General features: G+C 36.0%; 1 protein-coding gene across 4 annotated transcripts in view; it reads right to left on the bottom strand.

The window, feature by feature from the left end:
* Positions 1–20,318, bottom strand: part of USP53 (ubiquitin specific peptidase 53) — a 60,891-nt gene that overhangs the window by 21,059 nt on the left and 19,514 nt on the right. For all 4 annotated transcript variants that reach the window (XM_010834975.1, XM_010834980.1, XM_010834985.1 and 1 more), the window contains exons 3-9: positions 16,375–16,467; positions 12,426–12,560; positions 10,176–10,289; positions 10,013–10,095; positions 6,634–6,739; positions 5,896–6,042; positions 4,220–4,369 (exon numbers count right to left, since the gene is read on the bottom strand). In XM_010834975.1, coding sequence (XP_010833277.1) covers positions 4,220–4,369; positions 5,896–6,042; positions 6,634–6,739; positions 10,013–10,095; positions 10,176–10,289; positions 12,426–12,560; positions 16,375–16,467 — 828 coding nt within the window. The remainder of the gene's footprint in view (positions 1–4,219; positions 4,370–5,895; positions 6,043–6,633; positions 6,740–10,012; positions 10,096–10,175; positions 10,290–12,425; positions 12,561–16,374; positions 16,468–20,318) is intronic.

The raw sequence follows: 20,318 nt of genomic DNA, 5'->3' as shown, positions 1-20,318 counted from the left end.
CTGAACACTTAACCAAAAAGACATAAAAAATGGCCAATAAGAACATGAAAGACTACTCAAAACATTATTAATCATAGGGGAAATGCAAATTAAAACCACACTGAGATAACGTCATACATTCGCTATAAGGGCTAATGTTAAGATGACCACTAACATGGAGTGCTCCTGAGAATATGGAGCAACTGGAACTCCAGTACATGGCTGGCAGGAATGTTAACTGTACAATCACTTTGGAGATCAATTTGCCAGTCCCTTGTAAAGATTAATACATACCATACAACCCAGAAATCCCACTTCTGAGTATTATCTAAGATTAATGGAAAATAGTATGTTCACACGAAGTCTGTTCATAACTCAACAAGTGAATGGATAAACTGTTACACGGTCATAAAATGGAACACAACAATAAAAATAAGGCACTGATACACGCAACACAATACACATTTTAATATATGACTATATGTTAAAAGATATATATATGCTTAGCAAAGGAAGCCAAACACAGAGAATACGTATTATAAGATACTACCCATATAAAACTTGTAAAATGAACAAAACTAATCTATGGTGAGATCAGTGATTTCCTGGGGCCTAGGGTGGAAAAGTGACAGCAAAGGGACACGAAAGGATTTTCTGGAGTCATGAAAATGTTCCATACAATGAATGTGGAGGCTACACAGGCATGTATACAGCTGTTACTATCCAAACAATAAACTTACAAGGGGTGCATTTTAATGTTTGTAAATTACACCTCTCTAACGTTCATTTCGGAGAAGGCAATGGCACCCAACTCCAGTACTCTTGCCTGGAGAATCCCATGGATGGAGGAGCCTCGTGGGCTGCAGTCCATGGGGTCGCTGGGAGTCGAACACGACTGAGCGACTTCACTTCCACTTTTCACTTTCATGCATTGGAGAAGGAAATGGCAACCCACTCCAATGTTCTTGCCTGGAGAATCCCAGGGATGGAGGAGCGTGGTGGGCTGCCGTCTATGGGATCGCACAGACTCGGACACGACTGAAGCGACTTAGTAGCAGCAGCAACATTCATTTAAAAACAAAACCAAACAAAAAGCATTCTAGAATATTAGCTTAGAGAAGAAAAGGACCTTTAAAAAATTGCTGAGGAGCTTGTTCATATTACACACATTTAGCTGTTTACTCTCTTTACTTGGGATTCTGAGATACTTGAAAAACTAGACTAATTTGAAAACAAAACAAACCTAAAACTCAGAGTGACCATATACCCAGTTCTTTCTTCAAATTTTGACAATTTAAGCTATAAGGATGCAAAATAGGAGTGCCAAAATGCTGCTACAAACTGACTCAAATGGAACTTCTTAATAAACTGCCATATCAAAGTATTAAAGAATAAATAAAGTCTGTCACTGTTTCCACTTTTTCCCCTTCTATTTGCCATGAAGTGATGAGATCGGATGCCATGATCTTAGTTTTTTGAATGTTGAATTTTAAGCCAGCGTTTTCACTCTCCTCTATCACCCTCAGCAAGAGGCTCTTGAGTTCCTCTTTGCTTTCTACCATTAGAGTGGTTATCATCTGCATATCTGAGGTTGTTGGTATTTCTAGTGGAAATCTTGATTCTAGCTTGTGAGTCATCCAGCCTGGCATTTCATATGATGTACTCTGCATATACGTTAAATAAGCAAGGTGACAATCGACAGTCTTATGTAATCCTTTCCCAATTTTGAACCAGTCCATTGCTCCATATCTGGTTCTAACTATTGCTTCTTATCCTGCACAAAGGTTTCTCAGGGGCCAGGTAAGGTGGTCTGGTACTTCCATCTCTTTAAGAATTTTCCATACTTTGTTGTGATCCATAAAGTCAAAGGCTTTAGCATAGTCAATAAAGCAGAAGTAGACTTTTTGGGGGGGAATTCCCTTGCTTTTTTCTATGATCCAACAGATGTTGGCAATTTCATCTCGGGTTCCTCTGTCTTTTCTAAATCCAGCTTGTACATCTCTCATTTAGCACAATGCTTTTGAGATTTCTCCACACTCAACAGTTGTCTGTATCAACAGCTCATTCCTTTTATTGCTGATTATTATGTTCCAGTGTATGGTTATACCACAACTTCTTTATCTATTTACCTGATGAGTTATCTTTATCTATTTACCTTATGAGTTATCTTTATCTATTTGAGTTGTTTCTAGTTTTGGTTACTATAAATAAAACTACTAAGAACACTGAATTATAAATAATGTATGGATACATGCTTTTACAGGAGTGGAATTGCTAGGTTGTATGCTAAGTATTGGAGAAGGCAATGGCAACCCACTCCAGTACTCTTGCATGGAGAATCCCATGGACAGAGGAGCCTGGTAGGCTACAGTCCATAGGGTCGCCAAGAGTCAGACATGACTGAGCGACTTCACTTTCACTTTTCACTTTCATGCATTGGAGAAGGAAATGGCAACCCACTCCAGTATTCTTGCCTGGAGAATCCCAGGGAGAGAGGAGCCTGTTGGGCTGCTGTCTATGGGGTCGCACAGAGTCAGACACGACTGACGTGACTTAGCAGAGGCAGCATGCTAAGTATACATTTGAATTTATAACTGTTTTCTAAAGTGATTATCCAATTTTGCATTTCCATCAGCCTCATGAGAGATCCAGCTGTTCCACATCCTGGTCAGCTCTTGGTGTAAACAACCTTTTTAATTTTAGGCATTCTAATAGGTGAATAATGCAATCTCATTGTGAATTGAATTTGTACTTCTTTTATGCCTAGTGATGCAATGAATATCATTTCAAGGGCCATTCATATATTAATATCTTCTTTTTGAACTGTCCAAATCTTTTGCTCACTCTTTAATTGATTTGTCTTTTTATTACTGAGTTGTAAGAGTTCTTTATATATTCTGGATATTCTGGATATTACCAGATATATAATTAACAAATGTTTTTTTCCCAGTCTATGCTTGTCTTTTCATTCTAACAGCATCTTATTGAAGAGCAGAAGTTTTGACAAAGTCCAATTTACCAGTTATTTTTATGGTCCATGTTTACTGACTGTTATCTAATAAATCTCTCTATAGCTAAACAGCAGTTTTAAAAGTCTTATCTGGTATTTCTAGTTCTGTCATGTTTAGTGTTTTTCTTTCTAAAGTAATTTAATATCAGATCTGGCCTGGAACTGGCTCCAAGATCATCTGGATATTAATCTGAACCTTTACTTTTGAGATGCTGATGCTCCAGGTTCTGAGAGAAAGGAAGGTAAGCTCCATTTCCCTACCCTGCCTGCTCACCCCATATCATATGACTTGAAGGAATGAAATGGCAGAGCAGATCTGCCGTTATTCCTTCAGGGGATGGGTCATAGCTTCCTACTTCTTTGAGTATTTTGTAATTTTTTTTATTGAATGCTATTTTGAAAAGACATACTGAAATTTTACTGAATTTTACATTTTTCAGTATTGAGGTTTTTTTTTTCCTTTCCTTTTAAATTGTTAGCATGTAGTTATGTGTTGTTAAATGGCATGGGATCAGCTTCATCCTCTGACAGCTTCATTTTAAGCTTTTTATGTCAGGTCCAGAGCAATCTTCAGTCTCGGAATAATTCAGCCCCACTATTAAGGTGATACTTTTCTGAGGAGTCTACTTGATGTTCTGTGTACCCACTCTTGCTACTAAGATGCAAGCTATCCTAGCCCTGTGCAGGTTCTGGGAATGGTCTGGCCTTGTTTCCCAGGGGTCATTTCTCCCACCTTGTGCACATTTGCCCTACACATAGTTGATCACTATTCAGCCAAAGATTGAAAGGGGAGCCCTCTGCCGATCCCCAGGACTTTCCCTCTGTACAGCTTTCTTTCTGGTAATCTGTCCAGGAAATTTTAGCCATCTTGGCCCCTGTGAACTACAATTTCCTCAGCTCAATGAGACTGCGAGGCTCTGTTTGGGTTTGCCATCTCTGCACTGCAACCCAAAAACGACCTCTAGGCAGCAAGCAGGGTTCACCATGTTGGTTCCTTTTTTCTGTTAGACTGCCTGACGTCCAATAATTATTCGCTTCATCTATTTGGTTTTCTAATTTTTAATACTGAAGGTCTTTAATGATGCTATTATAATTAAGCCCACTTATTATTAATTTATATAAGTATCTGCATATAATTATTATTTTTATATAATTTTATCATTATTATATCATTTACCCCTCAAAAGTAAAAACCACAGTAATTATTCCAGTTAGTCAAGTGTCACTTACCTCTTTCACATTTGCATCATCAAAAAATACCCATTTGGAACTCTTGGTATGAAAAGCAAAGGCACAGTAATGTCGGCTGGTGTAGCAAATCATGCCAACAAGGTGAAGCTCACTATTTTTGGCATTTTCATCAGTAACTCTATAAAAAAGCTGTTTAAAAATAATGTATATTTAATAGTTCTTTTCACAGATGAGGAACAATCATTTGATGAGTCATGCATTTGATCCTCTAGGACAATTATTTCTCATGCATACTGTCCCAAACTGATGTTAGTACTAAAGACACCACACCGCACTGTTAACAGAATTATTACTTTCGATTAGTCTATAAGAGACATGATGTCTAACAAAATGTAATTACTACAACTTAGTTCAGTAGCACAGCATCTTGAACACAGGACACTTTACATACATAAAACAAAATGAGATAAATCACACATTTCCTGATAATTCATGGTTGAATCACATTATTTTAACATACATTAACCATACTACCTAAAAGATAACTATCTCAAAGCTTAACTGTAACATAAATCAATTTAAAATAAGATAGTAATATGCACACTTACGGCAGAAAGTGAAGAAGAACTAAAGAGTCTCTTGGTGAAAGTGAAAGAGGAGAGTGAAAAAGTTGGCTTAAAGCTCAACATTCAGAAAACTAAGGTCATGGCATCTGGTCCCATCACTTCATGACAAATAGATGGGGAAACAGTGGCAACAGTGGCTGACTTTATTTTGGGGGGCTCCCAAACCACTGCAGATGGTGATTGCAGCCATGAAATTAAAAGACGCTAACTCCTTGGAAGAAAAGTTATGACCAACCTAGACAGCATGTTAAAAAGCAGAGATATTACTTTGCCAACAAAGGTCCGTCTAGTCAAGGCTATGGTTTTTCCAGTGGTCATGCATGGATGTGAGTTGGACTAAAGAAAGCCGAGCACAGAAGAATTGATTCTTTTGAACTGTGGTGTTGGAGAAGACTCTTGAGAATCCCTTGGACTGCAAGGAGATCCAACCAGTCCATCCTAAAGGAGATCAGTCCTGGGTGTTCATTGGAAGGACTGACGCTGAAGTTGAAACTCCAATACTTTGGCCACCTGATGAGAAGAACTGACTCATTTGAAAAGACCCTGATGCTGGGAAAAATTGAGGGCAGGAAGCGAAGGGGACAAAAGAGGATGGGATGGTTGGATGGCATCACTGACTCAATGGACATGGGTTTGGGTAGACTCCAGGAGTTGGTGATGGACAGGGAGGCCTGGCATGCTGTGGTTCATGGGGTCGCAAAGAGTTGGACATGACAGAGTGACTGAATTGAACTGATGCACATTAAAAAATAAGAGCTACAGATAAATTTTAAACCTTAAAATTTTCTAACTTGATATTTATAATTTATAATCATTATCATATACACCCAAACAAGCATATACACAGATGCATACAGTATCATATTACCATTATTCTAGAGTGATAAAAAGGATAGAGTACGTGATGGATTATTTTATAACAGAAAGCAAGAAAGGTATTCCAGTTAGCCTGATCTGATGAACTTTATCAGTTACATCTGCAAATTATTTCCTTTAGAAAGAAAATTTAGCTCTGAAAAACAACATATAGTGTAATGTTTCAAAGGAATTTAAAAACAAAAAGGAAGAGAATGAAAAGAATTATTATACCCCAGGAAGATAAAGCTGGGTTGCCAGATTCCGAACAACATCTTCAGTCAAGTCAGAATGCTCAGAGTCCCAGACTAATCCGATTGTGACAATCTCTGGGCAGTTCATTAAAACACGCCGAATTTTTATTTTTTGGCCACAGTTACTCTAAAGAAAAACAAAAAAGAGAACTTTTGAAATTATCAAAACAAATATATCAAAAGTAATGCCTTACAGAGCTTGTATTATGCAAAAGCATGTATCAGAAATTTATTCAGCACATTAAAAGACTTCTAACAATCTGTCTTAATTACTGATTAAACAAATTTATTTTAAATCAAAGAACTTTTCTTTGATATTTTTGTAAATCTGTTAAAATAAGAATTCAACCTTAGACCTTAAGGTTGAATTTTTATTCAACTAACAATTCAATTCACTAACAATATCCCATGAGAAAAGAATTATACCATTTGTAATGTTTATTTAAAGAAGAACAAAAATGAAATTTTCAATTTAGTCAAATGACAGGCTTCAGAGCTTAAAATTAATCCACGTGTGCCACCTTAAATCCTTCACAAAGTAACATGTTTTTAAAGAAACAATGTTGAAATAAAGAGCTCAATGGTATAATTACCTAAAGAACACTTAAAAAATTAATTCTTAAAATTAATTCCAGATTTAATTACTATTTGCATGGCAATTTCTATTTTCAAATTTACAAGCACAGAAGCACACTAACATTCTCTGAATTATACTTACAGGACATTTCCTGTAGTCATCAGTTGTATTTGCTGCTTGCAGCAATTCTGCAAACATATCAGGTTTAAAGCGCTCATGTCTTTCCATCATTCTTTCAACTTCATTGCTACGAAAGAAACAAATGGTCCCAAATCTGGCCTATGAACTTAAAAAAGATCTAATAAATTTGCACTAAAAATATTAAGTTATTAATATAGGTATGATCACTTTTTCTACCTTAAAACACAATTTTGTTTGAAAAGTTAACCATAAAGTAAATTTCCATGACATGAAACATAATGAAATTTGGCAGTATATGATGAAAGAAATTAGGTCAAAAACAGGATAAAATGAATGATATAAGATGCTCCACCTCAAGGTAATTATAAGTTAACTGTTTCTTTTACATTATTACTTAATAAATAGAGACTGGAGTTTAAACTTTTGCCTAACAAGAACAACAAACTTTAGGAGAGTCTCCCTCTCTAGCTTAAAGTTTCCAGACACAAAATTATTTTCAGCTAAGAAAAGGCCCTTTGATGATTAATGCAGAAATCACAAGCTACTTAAGCCAGGTTTGTGATTTTTATTCCTATATGAATGCTAACCATTTCCTAAAGAATCTAGGGAGGGTTATCTGTGCCAGTTTCTATCCAACTTCCTCCTAGAATCTAATTTTCACATATCAAAGTATTAAGTATCATTAGACAACCCCTTATTTAACTTGTATGCAGAGTACATCATGAGAAACGCTGGGCTGGATGAAACACAAGCTGGAATCAAGACTGCAGGGAGAAATATCAATAACCTCAGATATGCAAATGACACCACCCTTATGGCAGAAAGTGAAGAGGAACTAAAAAGCCTCTTGATGAAAGTGAAAGAGGAGAGTGAAAAAGTTGGCTTCAAGCTCAACATTCAGAAAACGAAGATCATGGCATCTGGTCCCATCACTTCATGGCAAATAGATGGGGAAACAGTTTAAACAGTGACAGACTTTATTTTTTTGGGCTCCAAAACCACTGCAGATGGTGATTGCAGCCATGAAATTAAAAAATGCTTGCTCCCTGGAAAAAAAGCTATGACCAACCTGTGCAGCATATTAAAAAGCAGAGACATTACTTTGCCAACAAAGGTCCGTCTAGTCAAGGCTATGGTTTTTCTAGTGCTCATGTATGGATGTGAGAGTTGGACTATAAAGAAAGCTGAGCACCGTGGTGCTGGAGAGGACTCTTGAGAGTCCCTTGGACTGCAAGGAGATCCAACCAGTCCATCCTAAAGGAGACCAGTCCTGAATATTCACTGGAAGGACTGATGCTCCTTCCAAGAAACTCCAATACTTTGGCCACCTGATGCAAAGAACTGACTAATTTGAAAAAACCCTGATGCTGGGAAAGATTGAAGGCAGGAGGAAAAAGGGATGATAGAGGATGAGATGGCTAGATGGCATCATGGCATCACCAACTCAATAGACATGAGTTTGAGTAAACTCCAGGAGCTGGCAATGGACAGGAAGGCCTGGCGTGTTGCAGTCCATGGGGTCGCAAAGAGTCAGACTGAGCGACTGAACTGAACTGAGACAACTCCTTAGCATTTCCAAAAAGATATATAACGCAAGCTCAATACTCCTACTACTTTCTGTTCTAGGTGCTCTGGTTTTACTTTATAGTAATTTAACCTTCTTAGAGCTGGATTTATTTTACAGTTCAATAGTTACAATAATAGGGAATATTCAATAACAACTAAATGTACCAGTTCCTCTAAAGCACCTCACAAGCAGACTAGAAATCAATAAATCTGACAGGCTCATTCAAGTTGCACGTAACAGTTTTTTTTACAAAACTGACAGCATCAGGGTGGTGCTTTAACCAGACACATTTTGAATTTGAAATGAACCTAGACCTGGGTTTCAATCTTAATTCACCCATTTACCAGATTAATCTTATTAAGCCTATTTCTTGAACAAAAGTTTTTGTTAAGATTAAAAGCAAGAATTTATGTAAAGTCTGGAACATAGTACATTGGACAATTGTATTCAATATTTATTACCAATAAAAAGAAAGATAACTAGAATTCAAAGTCTGGGCTCTTGCAATTGAACAATTGTATTCAATACTTATAACCAATAAAAAGAAAGATAATTAGAAGTCAAAATCTAGGCTTTTGCAATTCATGTTGTGGACCGGGAAAAAACAGATGGAGCTCCTATTCTTTTTACCTAAGATACCGTCTCAGAGCACTGTCATTTTACACTTTCAAAGTAGACTTCAAGTTTTACAGTTTTTAATTTGCGGTCTATCCTTATTCAAACACCATTCTACTTTTCATATCAGATGAATGAAATTGACTACAACTGACTAAACTTTAAAGACTATTCCTTTAAAACAATGTTTCCCAACTCTGTGTGTATATAAATTACCAACTTACTACACTGGATGATCTTTAAGAACTAATGTGCTATATCCAAAAAATCAAGGAAGTTTAATAACATGATGAAATTGATGAGCACCTAACACTCACTTTGTGCAATGATAAAAACATTGGTAGCATTTAGCAGCTAACTTTGGAGAAGGAAATGGCAACCCACTCCAGTGATCTTGCCTGGAGAATCCCAGGGATGGCGGAGCCTGGTGGGCTGCCGTCTATGGGGTCGCACAGAGTCGGACACGACTGAAGCGACTTAGCAGCAGCAGCTAACTGCTATACTGATGTATTCTGATTGATAATGACCATTTCATGTTTTATCTTTTGTACTAAAGTATTAAAGTATCTGCAAACATTTATGGTCTTATTCAATGCTTTCATACATCAAATATTTATACTCTCAAATACCTGTTGCAGTGTTCAAACAATTCTTATTATGTAAAGCCTAGGGATCACCTTTGGATCCCTAAGTTATTTCAATACCAGGAAGGGAGCGAGGGGACAGAGAAGCCTACAAATGTTTATTTCAGGTGAATGGTGAAGCTTTAAATCCAATAAATCTAACAGAGGGTTATTTTTATTTTTTTCTTTCTTGTCTGCTTACCCTAGCTTCCATCACCACGCAGAGACATGGTCACTGCAAAGGTAACACCTTAGCAAAAATGAAGAAATCACGTACAGTTCCATTTACCATTCAACTTAGCTCTCGTCCATAGTTCCAAAACCTTGCCATAAATATAAATAAGTAAACATTTTGACTAACATTTTGTACATTTGTCATTACTGAGTGACATCTATATTTGGTAAATCAGAAACAACCAAAACTGAGATAGACATCACTTAGTACCCTTAGCACATTTGTGCCTCTCACAGAGTAGATATTCATATATGCTATGGTTTCATAAAGTAGAGGCTCAATGTGATCACATGCATTACTACTAACATCTTTGGTAAATATGCTTTAATAAGCTCTTACCACAGGGCTGTTGTAGAAATGTACCGTACAAATTCTGTAAAGGGTAGAGGATCTGATGATGCTCCACAGCTACGACACACACACTGCAGGTAAAAACACATGTCTAATTTATCAGTCATAAAACATAAATATATCCTCTACTAAAATAGTTAAGCCATCTCACCTGCTCATACAGAGTCATAGCAAACTTTTGGTGAGTGATACAAGATTTAGAGGTACACATGTCTGCATCTCTGCTTGGCACTATGTGAAAATGAATCCTCTCCAATATATTTTCCTAATTGAAAAATTAAAAGACAAATGAATTGCAAATCTTGCACAGGACACTTCAAAATACAACTCTTTTTAGCTTTACAAATTTAAAAATCTAAAGATTTTCCAAAAAAAAATAAAGCAAAAAAAATAAATAAAAAAATAAAGATTTTCCAAAATGTTAAATTGAGTGCCACATATGTTGTCAGCTTTTCAGCTTTCCTCTTATCCAAGCCTTCCAATGCTGCTCAATTATTCTCCTTCTGTAGTGTCAGCTTTAAAAAAAAAAATTTATAAAAGAAACATTATAACGTAACATAATTTTAATAAAGATTTTTTAAAAATCAATTCATGGTGGCTGACATCTAGAATTTAATATCAGAAACCCAGACTTCCTATGTTCTCAATGTTTTCTCATTGAGAAAAAGCAATTAATTAAAAAAAAACACCCTGCTTGGATCATTGGATAGTCTATACAACTTAAATTAAAACATCAATGATAAAGGCTTACAATACCTGAACTAACACTCTAACGCAAGGAATCCACTGTTCAACAAACTTCTAATAAAAGGTTGGATTTGGAAAATAGATCAATAAGAGTTATTAATTTCTTTAACAAATTATTCTTTTCACAAAGCTTAACCAATGGATTCTTTTAATTAGTTAATGTCCCTTCTTTTGCCTCAGGACATTTATAACAATTCATTTAATTAAGTCTGCATTTCTAGATATCCTGTGAATTATCATACCATGGATTAGTATATTTCATTTAAGTGAAAGTAAAACTATAAAGTTCAGTATTGTGCAAAACATATCTATATTTTAAACAATGGACAATTATAAACATGAGAAGTATGAAAAGCATATTTCATGACTGTGTGTGCTGTTTTTGTCCCACTTTAGTCAACATGGCTTTCCGTTTATCTGAGAAAACATTCAAGATGTTCATTTAAAAACATAAATGCCAAATGAATTCCAGAGAATAATAAATTCTTTGGAAATTTGGAGAATGTACTGGGGTGCTTTGATGATACATTATCTAGCAGGCCTGACAGGCTGAACTGTAACAAATAACAGATTAGGAAAGTTTTGAATATTTCAAGAACTTGAGCAAAGTCTCTAGAACAGGAATTTTAAAGACATGTTTAAGGAACAGAGTGAAACTATCTCACTAAGGGAAAATTCAGAAAGAAAACAAAGAGATAAGCTGTAGTATAAATGTAAAAAGCCTTAAATGTCAGGAGAGAGTCAGATTTGAATTACAGAAATATTTGACGTGTAAGCATTTATCTGAAAAAAATTATATTAATATGATGGCTGTTAAAAACAAACTTGAAGGACAGAGGTAAAAAGGACACTAGCAGTCAGGGATCCCCTGGTGACTCCATGGTAAAGAATCTGCCAGTGAGGGAGATGCAGGAGATATGGATTCAATCCCTGGATCAGAAGGATTCCCTGGAGGAAATGGCAACCCACTCCAGTATTGCCTGGAGAATCTCCTGGTTAAAGAAGCCTGGCGGGCTACAGTCCACAGTATCGCACAGTCAGACATGACTGACCGATTGAGCACACGCACATCTTAAATATAGGTGATATCTATGTTACTGAAACAATTAATCATCAAATGCATATTTCAGAAAGTACACAATGTATGTGCTTCGGCAAAGGAACACTCTTATTTATCAGTAGAGTGGTAAAAGAGTCTCAAAACATCAACCTCAGTCAGTGATTCTCAACCTGGAGTAAGCCGGGTAAGAGAACTGCTGCCCCTGACAGCTGCACGTCAAGATCCTCTTCTTTTCCAGAGAGAATCACTGCATGAAATGAGAAATGCTACTGGGAGAGCGTGTTGTGTGTGTAATCCCTGCGGAAACAGAACAATGACCTAAGTGATATGATTTATATGCAATAAGCCTTTTTGCTCCAATAAATAAATGTTAAAGTATTTTAGTATCCTAGCTCTTAAAAATTAGAGCAGCACAAGTAAGCAAAAGCAAATGTACACAAAACACACGTGGAGCTTTGAGAACTTCGAAAGGTAGGAAGACAAGGATCTACTAGGCAGTTCTGCTATAAATGTATGCTTCATTTGTCTCAGAAGGCACATCACTTAAGGGATGCAAACCACTACCCTGACCTAGGGGTCATCAGACACACTCACAAAGCACTCTGCGGCGTCGTCCATCAGGCCCAGCTGAAACCGCTGCTCGTCTCTGAAGCTCTCTGCAAGAGCATGCCTTATGTTATCCGAGGGGAGGGCTTTCTCCTGACTGTGTTGAAACTGTGCAAATATTGTCTGGGAAATCAGCAAATTTATGAACCAGTAAGTTTAACAGCAATAACTAAAAAACAGTTGAGTAATTTCATTACAATAAATTCAAAATTCGAAACTCTACACTCAGAAGTTAATACAGTCTTTTGTTCTAAAACTCCATGCAAAAAATTATGTAGAAATGGTTGCCCCAGCCTCTTAATCAAGGGTTAGTGCATAAGAATTAAACATATCAAGTTCTCAAGTCCCATTCTCAGAGATTCTGATTCAGATGTGGCCCATTTTAAACTGTTCCCTAGCTGAATGTAGTCTATGTTGTTTAGAAAGAGTTTTGAGATATTCTGTTTCAAATGTTAAAGTATACTGTAGGAATTAAAATTATGTTATACAAAAATAAGCATATAATCAAATAAAACAGCAGGAACTTCACTAGCAGTCAGAATATTATTCAAGAATATGTGACACAGGTGTTAATCTGGTCTTCTATTTATTGCATTCAAGCATGGAAAACTTTTAATAAGTTCTAGTTTTACAACAATCATATTAGGCGAGGGAAAGTGAGGAGAAAAATAAGGTTTGAAGTGGTAAACCAACAAATAAGGATGGGTCATATTATGTTCTGCATTAACTAGTTCAAGGGGTATATCATCTCAAAAAAAAATTGCTTTTAAGATCAACATATAGTAGGCTAAAAAATAAGAATCTGTTCCACCAACATAAGAAAATTTAATTTACAAATAAGAAACTACTAAAATAAGAAAGATGCTAAACAGTATCAGATAACCAGAACTAAACTTTTTAGCTACAATTACAGATGCTAAAAAGTGAAACATATTTTCACAAGTCACTTCTTATTCGGGTAGTCAACTTTTCCAGGTAATGTTTAAGGTATTAAAAAAAAAATTTTTAGCTACAATTACAGATGCTAAAAAATGAAACATAATCTCACAAGTCATTTCCTACTGGTAGTCAACTTTTCCAGTAATGTTTAAGGTATTAATCCCGGACAAGACTTATGTTCATTCAGTATCTGTTTTTGGATTTCCTGGTATCTGTGGCGTTGTTCTACACCCGAAAACAAAGACCCTGCCTTGTGGATGCATATTCTAGCCGTAGTAATGAGGAGAGAGCGGGTAAGTACTGATATGTGAAGAGGTAGTAAGTACAACAGAGGGAAAACAAAGAAATATAAAACAAGAGAGAAAGATAGGGTGGTACAACAGGGACAGGGATGCTGGGGGGAGAAGGGAGGGAGGGAGGGGACCAGTACCTAGGGTCGTCAGGGAACGCCTCACTGATGGAAAAAACACGTGACCGAGAGGCATAAAGGGAGTGAGGGTGTCAGCCTTGGGGACATCTTCAAGAAAATCATTCTAGACAAAAGGAATAATAAGGAAAGCACCCAGAGATTAAAGGTAGCTCTGAGAAATTTCAAGGAGGACAGCACTGTATGTGTGTGTGTGTGCGCACACATGCACGCAGGCATGCACACAAGCACATGTTTTGAGGTGGGGGAGGCAAGCAGGAGGAAGAGGTAGGTGATATGTAAGGCTACAGTTGGATAAAACATTTAAAATTTATTGTAGAAGACTGTTCTTTATGTTTCGTCTCCACTGCTGTCAGTGGGCGCGGGGGAGTAGAGGAAAGTGTGACGAATGGAGAGAGCAGCATGGAAACATATACACAACCATATGTAAAATACACAGCTAGTGGGAATCTGCTGTATGACTCGGAACTCAAATCAGGCCTCTCTGACAACCCAGAGGGGTGGGATGGGGTGGAAAGTCAGAGGGAGGTTTAAGAAGGAGGGGCCATATGTAGACCTATGGCTGATTCATGTTGATGTATGGCAGAAACCAACAATATTGTAAAGCAATTATACTTCAATTAAAAATAAATAAATTATAAAAAAATTTACTGCTGAGGAAATAAAATGCAAACCTGTAATTTGATTTAAATTCATTCTTCCTCAACCTTATTTTGCCATATAAAAAGGGGAATATACAACTGCCTCCTTTGGTGACTTATTAGGAATGTAAGGAATGTAAGGAACGTAAGGTGACTTATTAGGAATGTAGTCTTTTTAGGAATGTAAATCAAAGTATGAAAATGACCTTTCATTTTCCTCTATTATGTATATTTGTGTGTAGTAAGAATATTCAAGAATGTAAGGGCTGAAATATTTACTTCTGAAAACAATCGAATCTTAAATTCTTGGGCAAAGATTTCAATGACATTCATGAGTTGCTAATATATACTGGACTCCCCGTTTCCACTTTCATTCCTATTCTATTTACTCTCATCCAAGAAGCCAGAGAGATCTAGGCCAAATATTATACTTAGTTAGCACAGGTTATATACACCTGCACTCAAAACAATACCCACAACTTCCTAAGTCACTCAAGAGAAAAAAATTCAAGGTCCTCACAAAGGCCTAGGAGGACCCTTCACAATCCAGATTCTTGTTCCAGTTATTTATTGCTCCATTAACAAAACCACCCCAAATCTTAGTTACTAAAACTAACATTTATTTTGGTCACAAATCTGCAGTTTGGGTGAGGACAGCTCAACTCTGCTGCACTTGCAGTCATCTGTAATAGTCTGAATGCTGGGATCATGGTCATCTGACAGTGGTCTAGAAGTTGATGCTGGTGGTTGGTGATGCCTGTTGGCCGAGATCTTTGTTGTACCTGTAACCAGCACAGTGACTCATGTCCAAGAGCAAGTACCCCAACAGAAAGAGCCAGGTGAAAGCTTTATTATTGTTTCTAATCTAATCTAATCCCTTTTCTGCCACATTCTATTTGATGGAAATGAATCATCAAGGGAAATGCATTTCAAGAAATCAGACTCCACCCTTTGATAAAACAGTGCAAAAGAATCTGCAGACATGTCTGAAGCCACGGGAACTCACCTGACCTCTGAGCTCATCTCCCATCACTGCTCTCCTTGCTCATGAAGCCTCTGCCAGGGCTCAGGTGTCCTTCAGTACCCACCTCAGGGTCTTTGCACTGGCTGTGTCCCTGCCTGCCTGGAATGCTCTAGACCACTCTATCCCTTTTCTAAGTAGTGATTTAAATGCCACTTTCTCAGTGAGGCTTTCCTTACTACTCAACATTCACCATTCCCTTCCCTGATTTATATTTCCTCCTTTGCAATTATTATTACCTAACATACTTTATATTTTGTTTACTTATTTTCTTCTCCCCCACAAGAATATAAGCTACATAAGAGTGTCTTTTATTAGTTCAATTCACTGCTGTATTTTTAGTAAGTATAGCAGTACCCAGAATTCAGTAGTAACTCAAAAAAAATTTGTTAAAATACAGGATTATTTCAAAATAACGAAAAATATAATATTTCTAACAATGCTACACTGTTTATTAAACTGTTCTTACAGGAAAATGGAAACATAAACCTGAATAAGTCATACTTTAAAAACTCATCTTCAAAACTCTAAGTCACTTGACAATAACTTTCAGTTCAGTTCAGTCGCTCAGTCATGTCCGACTCTTTGCGACCCCATGAATCACAGCACACCAGGCCTCCCTGTCCATCACCAACTCCCAGAGTTCACCCAGACTCACGTCCATCAAGTCAGTGATGCCATCCAGCCATCTCATCCTCTGTCATCCCCTTCTTCTCCTGCCCCCAATCCCTCCCAGCATCAGAGTCTTTTTCAATGAGTCAACTCTTCGCATGAGGAGTTTTAGCTTTAGCATCATTCCTTCCAAAGACTTTAATTGCAAATAAACTAACCAAATATGTCAAACAAAGCAAACTATCAAATAAAATTTTTGAGGAACAACAGTGCTTTTTCAGAACTATTAAAGGTTACCTTCAATGCACAAAATATGCAGGCATCTCCCTGACAAACATGTCCAGTCAGCACCCGCAAGCTTCTTCGGAATATATCTAATTGCCATAAAACCTAAAAAAGTGAGATGTGAAGAATGAAGTATAGTAATATTTTTCTCACTGTGAATTAAAGACAAGATTTAAATATATTTTTTAAACTGCAGGAGGCTAATAACATCTTTAAATCTCTTGTACATAGTCAGATATATACAACCACTAAAAATAACAAGTATAAAACTGCTATGTATACGTAGTTGATATATAAGAGATAGACTTAGAAACTGTTTCTGTTGATTCACAAGTAAAAACTATCAGAGGCATAGAACAAGAGAAAAATAACTCCTCTGTTAAGGAATTTATATGAATAGGAAACACGCAGATACTGAATGCAGGACTTGGAGGAGACTTGAAAGAGTGATTATAATACTTGGAATGAACTGAAATTTAGGAAGGATGTATGATTGCAGTTAAAAGTCAGGGTGTACCAAATAAGGGTCAGTATGTAGTGACAAGGAAAAGGGGCAGAGGCCTGTGTGGTCACTGTATAAAGAATGAGAAAGGGAACATATGCATAGTAATGGGGATACAGCAGAATATGAAGCAGTAGTTAAAAAATAAATATATTTGCTGCAATTATCTAATCATCATTTACTACTAAAAAACAAAAAGAGTTAAAAGGACTGTAGTTGTTTAAATAAATCAGTCCAATACTTAAAACCATCCTAGAAAAATCTGAAATTTATACAATGAAGATAACTCATAGACTTCTTATAAGAATGAAATGTTTGTAATATGTGAAGTGTCCAAAGTAGTGTCTAGTACACAACTGGCATGCACTGAATTCAATCTATTTGTTACTGTAAATATTACAACATTTAAGATCTTCAAGTTTCTCTAGACCTTATTTCTTCAAATAATAAATGTAAGAAAATCTATTCACCATCTCACATTTCTTCCAACTAAAGAGAAAATTTTCTCTCCAACTAAAAGAAAGTAATTTTAGAAGTTTCCAATATTTTTAATCACTCAATAACTAAAAGCCAGAATTTCAGAATTTCTCTTTGATAGTTGCTTTTTTTAAAAGTATATTTAACAGGATGCATTTATGTATCACAAATAACACAGTGTTTTGCAAAGCACTTGAAAATGTTTAATAACTTTCTTGCACACCATAGTCTATCATTCCATAAAATGCACTACACTGAAATTCATTCGTCAAGATGATGGGCCATGACGGCCCAGCAGCGGAAAGTACACAGCACGGTGGTTAATGATACAACCTCTGAAGGGAGATCTCTTGGATTCCAATTCTGGCTTTACTTTTAACAGCTCTTGGACTGACTTGAGCCAAATATTTTCTGAAGCTCAGCATTCTTATCACCATAAGGAGGATAACAGTAGTATCTACCTTTTAGGGTCATTGTAAGAATTAGATTATATTGTACAAACACACAGTAAGAACACAATAAATATTAGCTTTTAAGTATTTCAACTTTGCTTTTAACTTAGAGATTTTAAAACCATACCAATATGCCAGATCTACTTAATTGTACCACTTCCTCATCAAATAAAAGCTTAAAATATTCCGCCAAAAGAGAGTATCTCTATAATCTGCTTAGAAGGCTAACAAACTAAGTCTTTCAAATGTAACCAGAATGTTTTATAGGATTAGCAAAATGTTTAAGTCATACTGGATCCAAACTATAGAAAAAATATTTTATGTGACTTCTCTGTATATCACTTAACATAAAAATTTAAAAATGATTTCACAAATCCATACCAAAAATTATCTTCACTATAGTTAACCTTTATTCTAGTTCATTTGCAAATGTTGACTATATTGTACCACCTGTTTTAAAAAGTTAGAGTCTAAGCTAGTTGTTGAACTAGTTTTTAGCAATATAATTTTATAATATAAGCATTTTTCTTCTGCATTATTTGCATGTTGCACTTTAACACGGTTATCTAACAAAATTAATGTATTTTGAAAAGATTAATACATATATGTATATGTATTTAATAATATAAATATAAACCTTGTGTAATATTTCTCGCTTCAAAATAATATAAGAATAAAAACTAAGGGGAAATGGCACATAAACTCATTTTTCTGAGTCATGTCTAAAATATTTGAATAATGTCCACTTTTAATAATTTCTTACAAAACATATTTCACAATTTATTCCAAGGTTTAAGAAGTATTGAGCAACTGAGAACACAAGTCTGGGTCAGATGTCTGACCCAGACATCTGACACCTGACACATTCACGATGCACTCATTTATCCAATGAGTTATTCAAGCAGGACTTCACTTTCTGCTCTCAAGTTTCAGGTGCCGATGGTGGTTCAGTTGCTAAGTTGTGACCAACTCTTGCGACCCTGTGGACTGTGGCCCACCAGGCTCCTCTGTCGATGGGATCTGCCAGGCAAGAACACTGGAGTGGGTTGCCGTTTCCTTCTCCAGGGGATCTTCCCGACCCAGGGACTGAACCCACGTGTCCTGCACTGTAGGCAGGCTCCTGCATCACAGGCGGATTCTTTACTGACTGAGCCACCAGGGAAGCCCCTGGAGGGGGAAATAGAGCAACAGAAAGAAAAATACATGAAAAGCTATTTATTTTCAACAAAATCTTTTAAGGTACATTCTAGGGTCAGTAGAAAAACATTTCAATATTCTGAATCTTCTTTACCTTTCATACTGTAGAGAAGAATAAAGGCACCTATGAAATCTGAAAACGTTGAATAAAAACTATCATATATAAGAAAGGATATTTATCTAAGGCAGAAAACTGGATTAATACATATTTGCTAATTAAAAGAATTTCTAAAAAGACTGAAGCAAAAGCAATTAACTGTAAATTTAACTAAAACAGTGGTGTCCAAATTACAATTCTAAAAAGGTGATTTAAGGCCACAGTGGGAGGTGAAGGGAGTTTGAGAAATGAGGATTAAAAACTCATTCATTCTTATTTTAATCCAAGCAGCTTGTTTTTGTTTTTGTTTTTAAACGCTATTAGCAGACTAAACCACCACCATGAGGATTCATCTGAATTTCTTAACCAAAACAAGGGTGGGGCAGAATACAGTAGCTAATTAAAAAAAAAAAATTTATGTATTTTAGAAGCATTCTTACTTCACTAAGTGAACATTTAAGCCACAGATGTTTTTATATCCTAATAATGTAGCATTCTGTTGAAAAAAATTTCCATTTATTATAAAACCCAAAATGCCCAGTCAAAATATTTGCTACTATTAAAAGTGATATTAAAAAGTCATTCCAGTCAATAATAACAACTTTATTCCTCATTTACAAGTTAAAGAGGCATTAAAGAATTTCTTGAAAGGCACTTTTTAATATTTGACAAGAAACAAACGTCTCAATAGAAAGCCCAGAGATAAATCAGCACTTTTGTCCTGGTTCATTCAACAAGCCTTTGGTAGGGGCCAGGGATAGCATACTCCCAGGCTGATAAGTTTTTCCGAGATTGCCACCAGGTTTCCGTAAGAATTTTACCCATGCCATTTTCAAGCAACTTTGCTTGCATTAAAGCTAAGATGTGTGTACTTATGTGATACTTCTGATGATAAAATGGATGGGGTCTTGAATGGTCCACTTACATCTGCTCCAGTCTATTACAAAAATGTAAGTTTCCAAGTCCATATCTTTCCTGATGCTGTAGTTTTGAGGACTTTGTCAAGTAAAAATAGGATACAAAAGCATTAAGGTTCTGAAAACTCAACAAGAAAGCTATTTTAAACAAGGCCTTAAAGATTTAAAAATCTTTGTGCTAAATTTTGTAAGAGGACAATTTAAGATGAAAAAGATTAAAAGAGTTTTTAAAAACTGTTAAAAATAACCTCGATGGGGAAATCATATTCTTTAAAGCACAAGTCATTTGTCTTGATGGTTTCAAAAACAGATGA

This window comes from Bison bison, unplaced genomic scaffold (genome assembly GCF_000754665.1).
Source record: "Bison bison bison isolate TAMUID 2011002044 unplaced genomic scaffold, Bison_UMD1.0 scf7180017845482, whole genome shotgun sequence".
NCBI lineage: Eukaryota > Metazoa > Chordata > Mammalia > Artiodactyla > Bovidae > Bison > Bison bison.
Note: the sequence above shows the minus strand (reverse complement) of the source record. Positions and strands in the feature narration are given on the sequence as shown.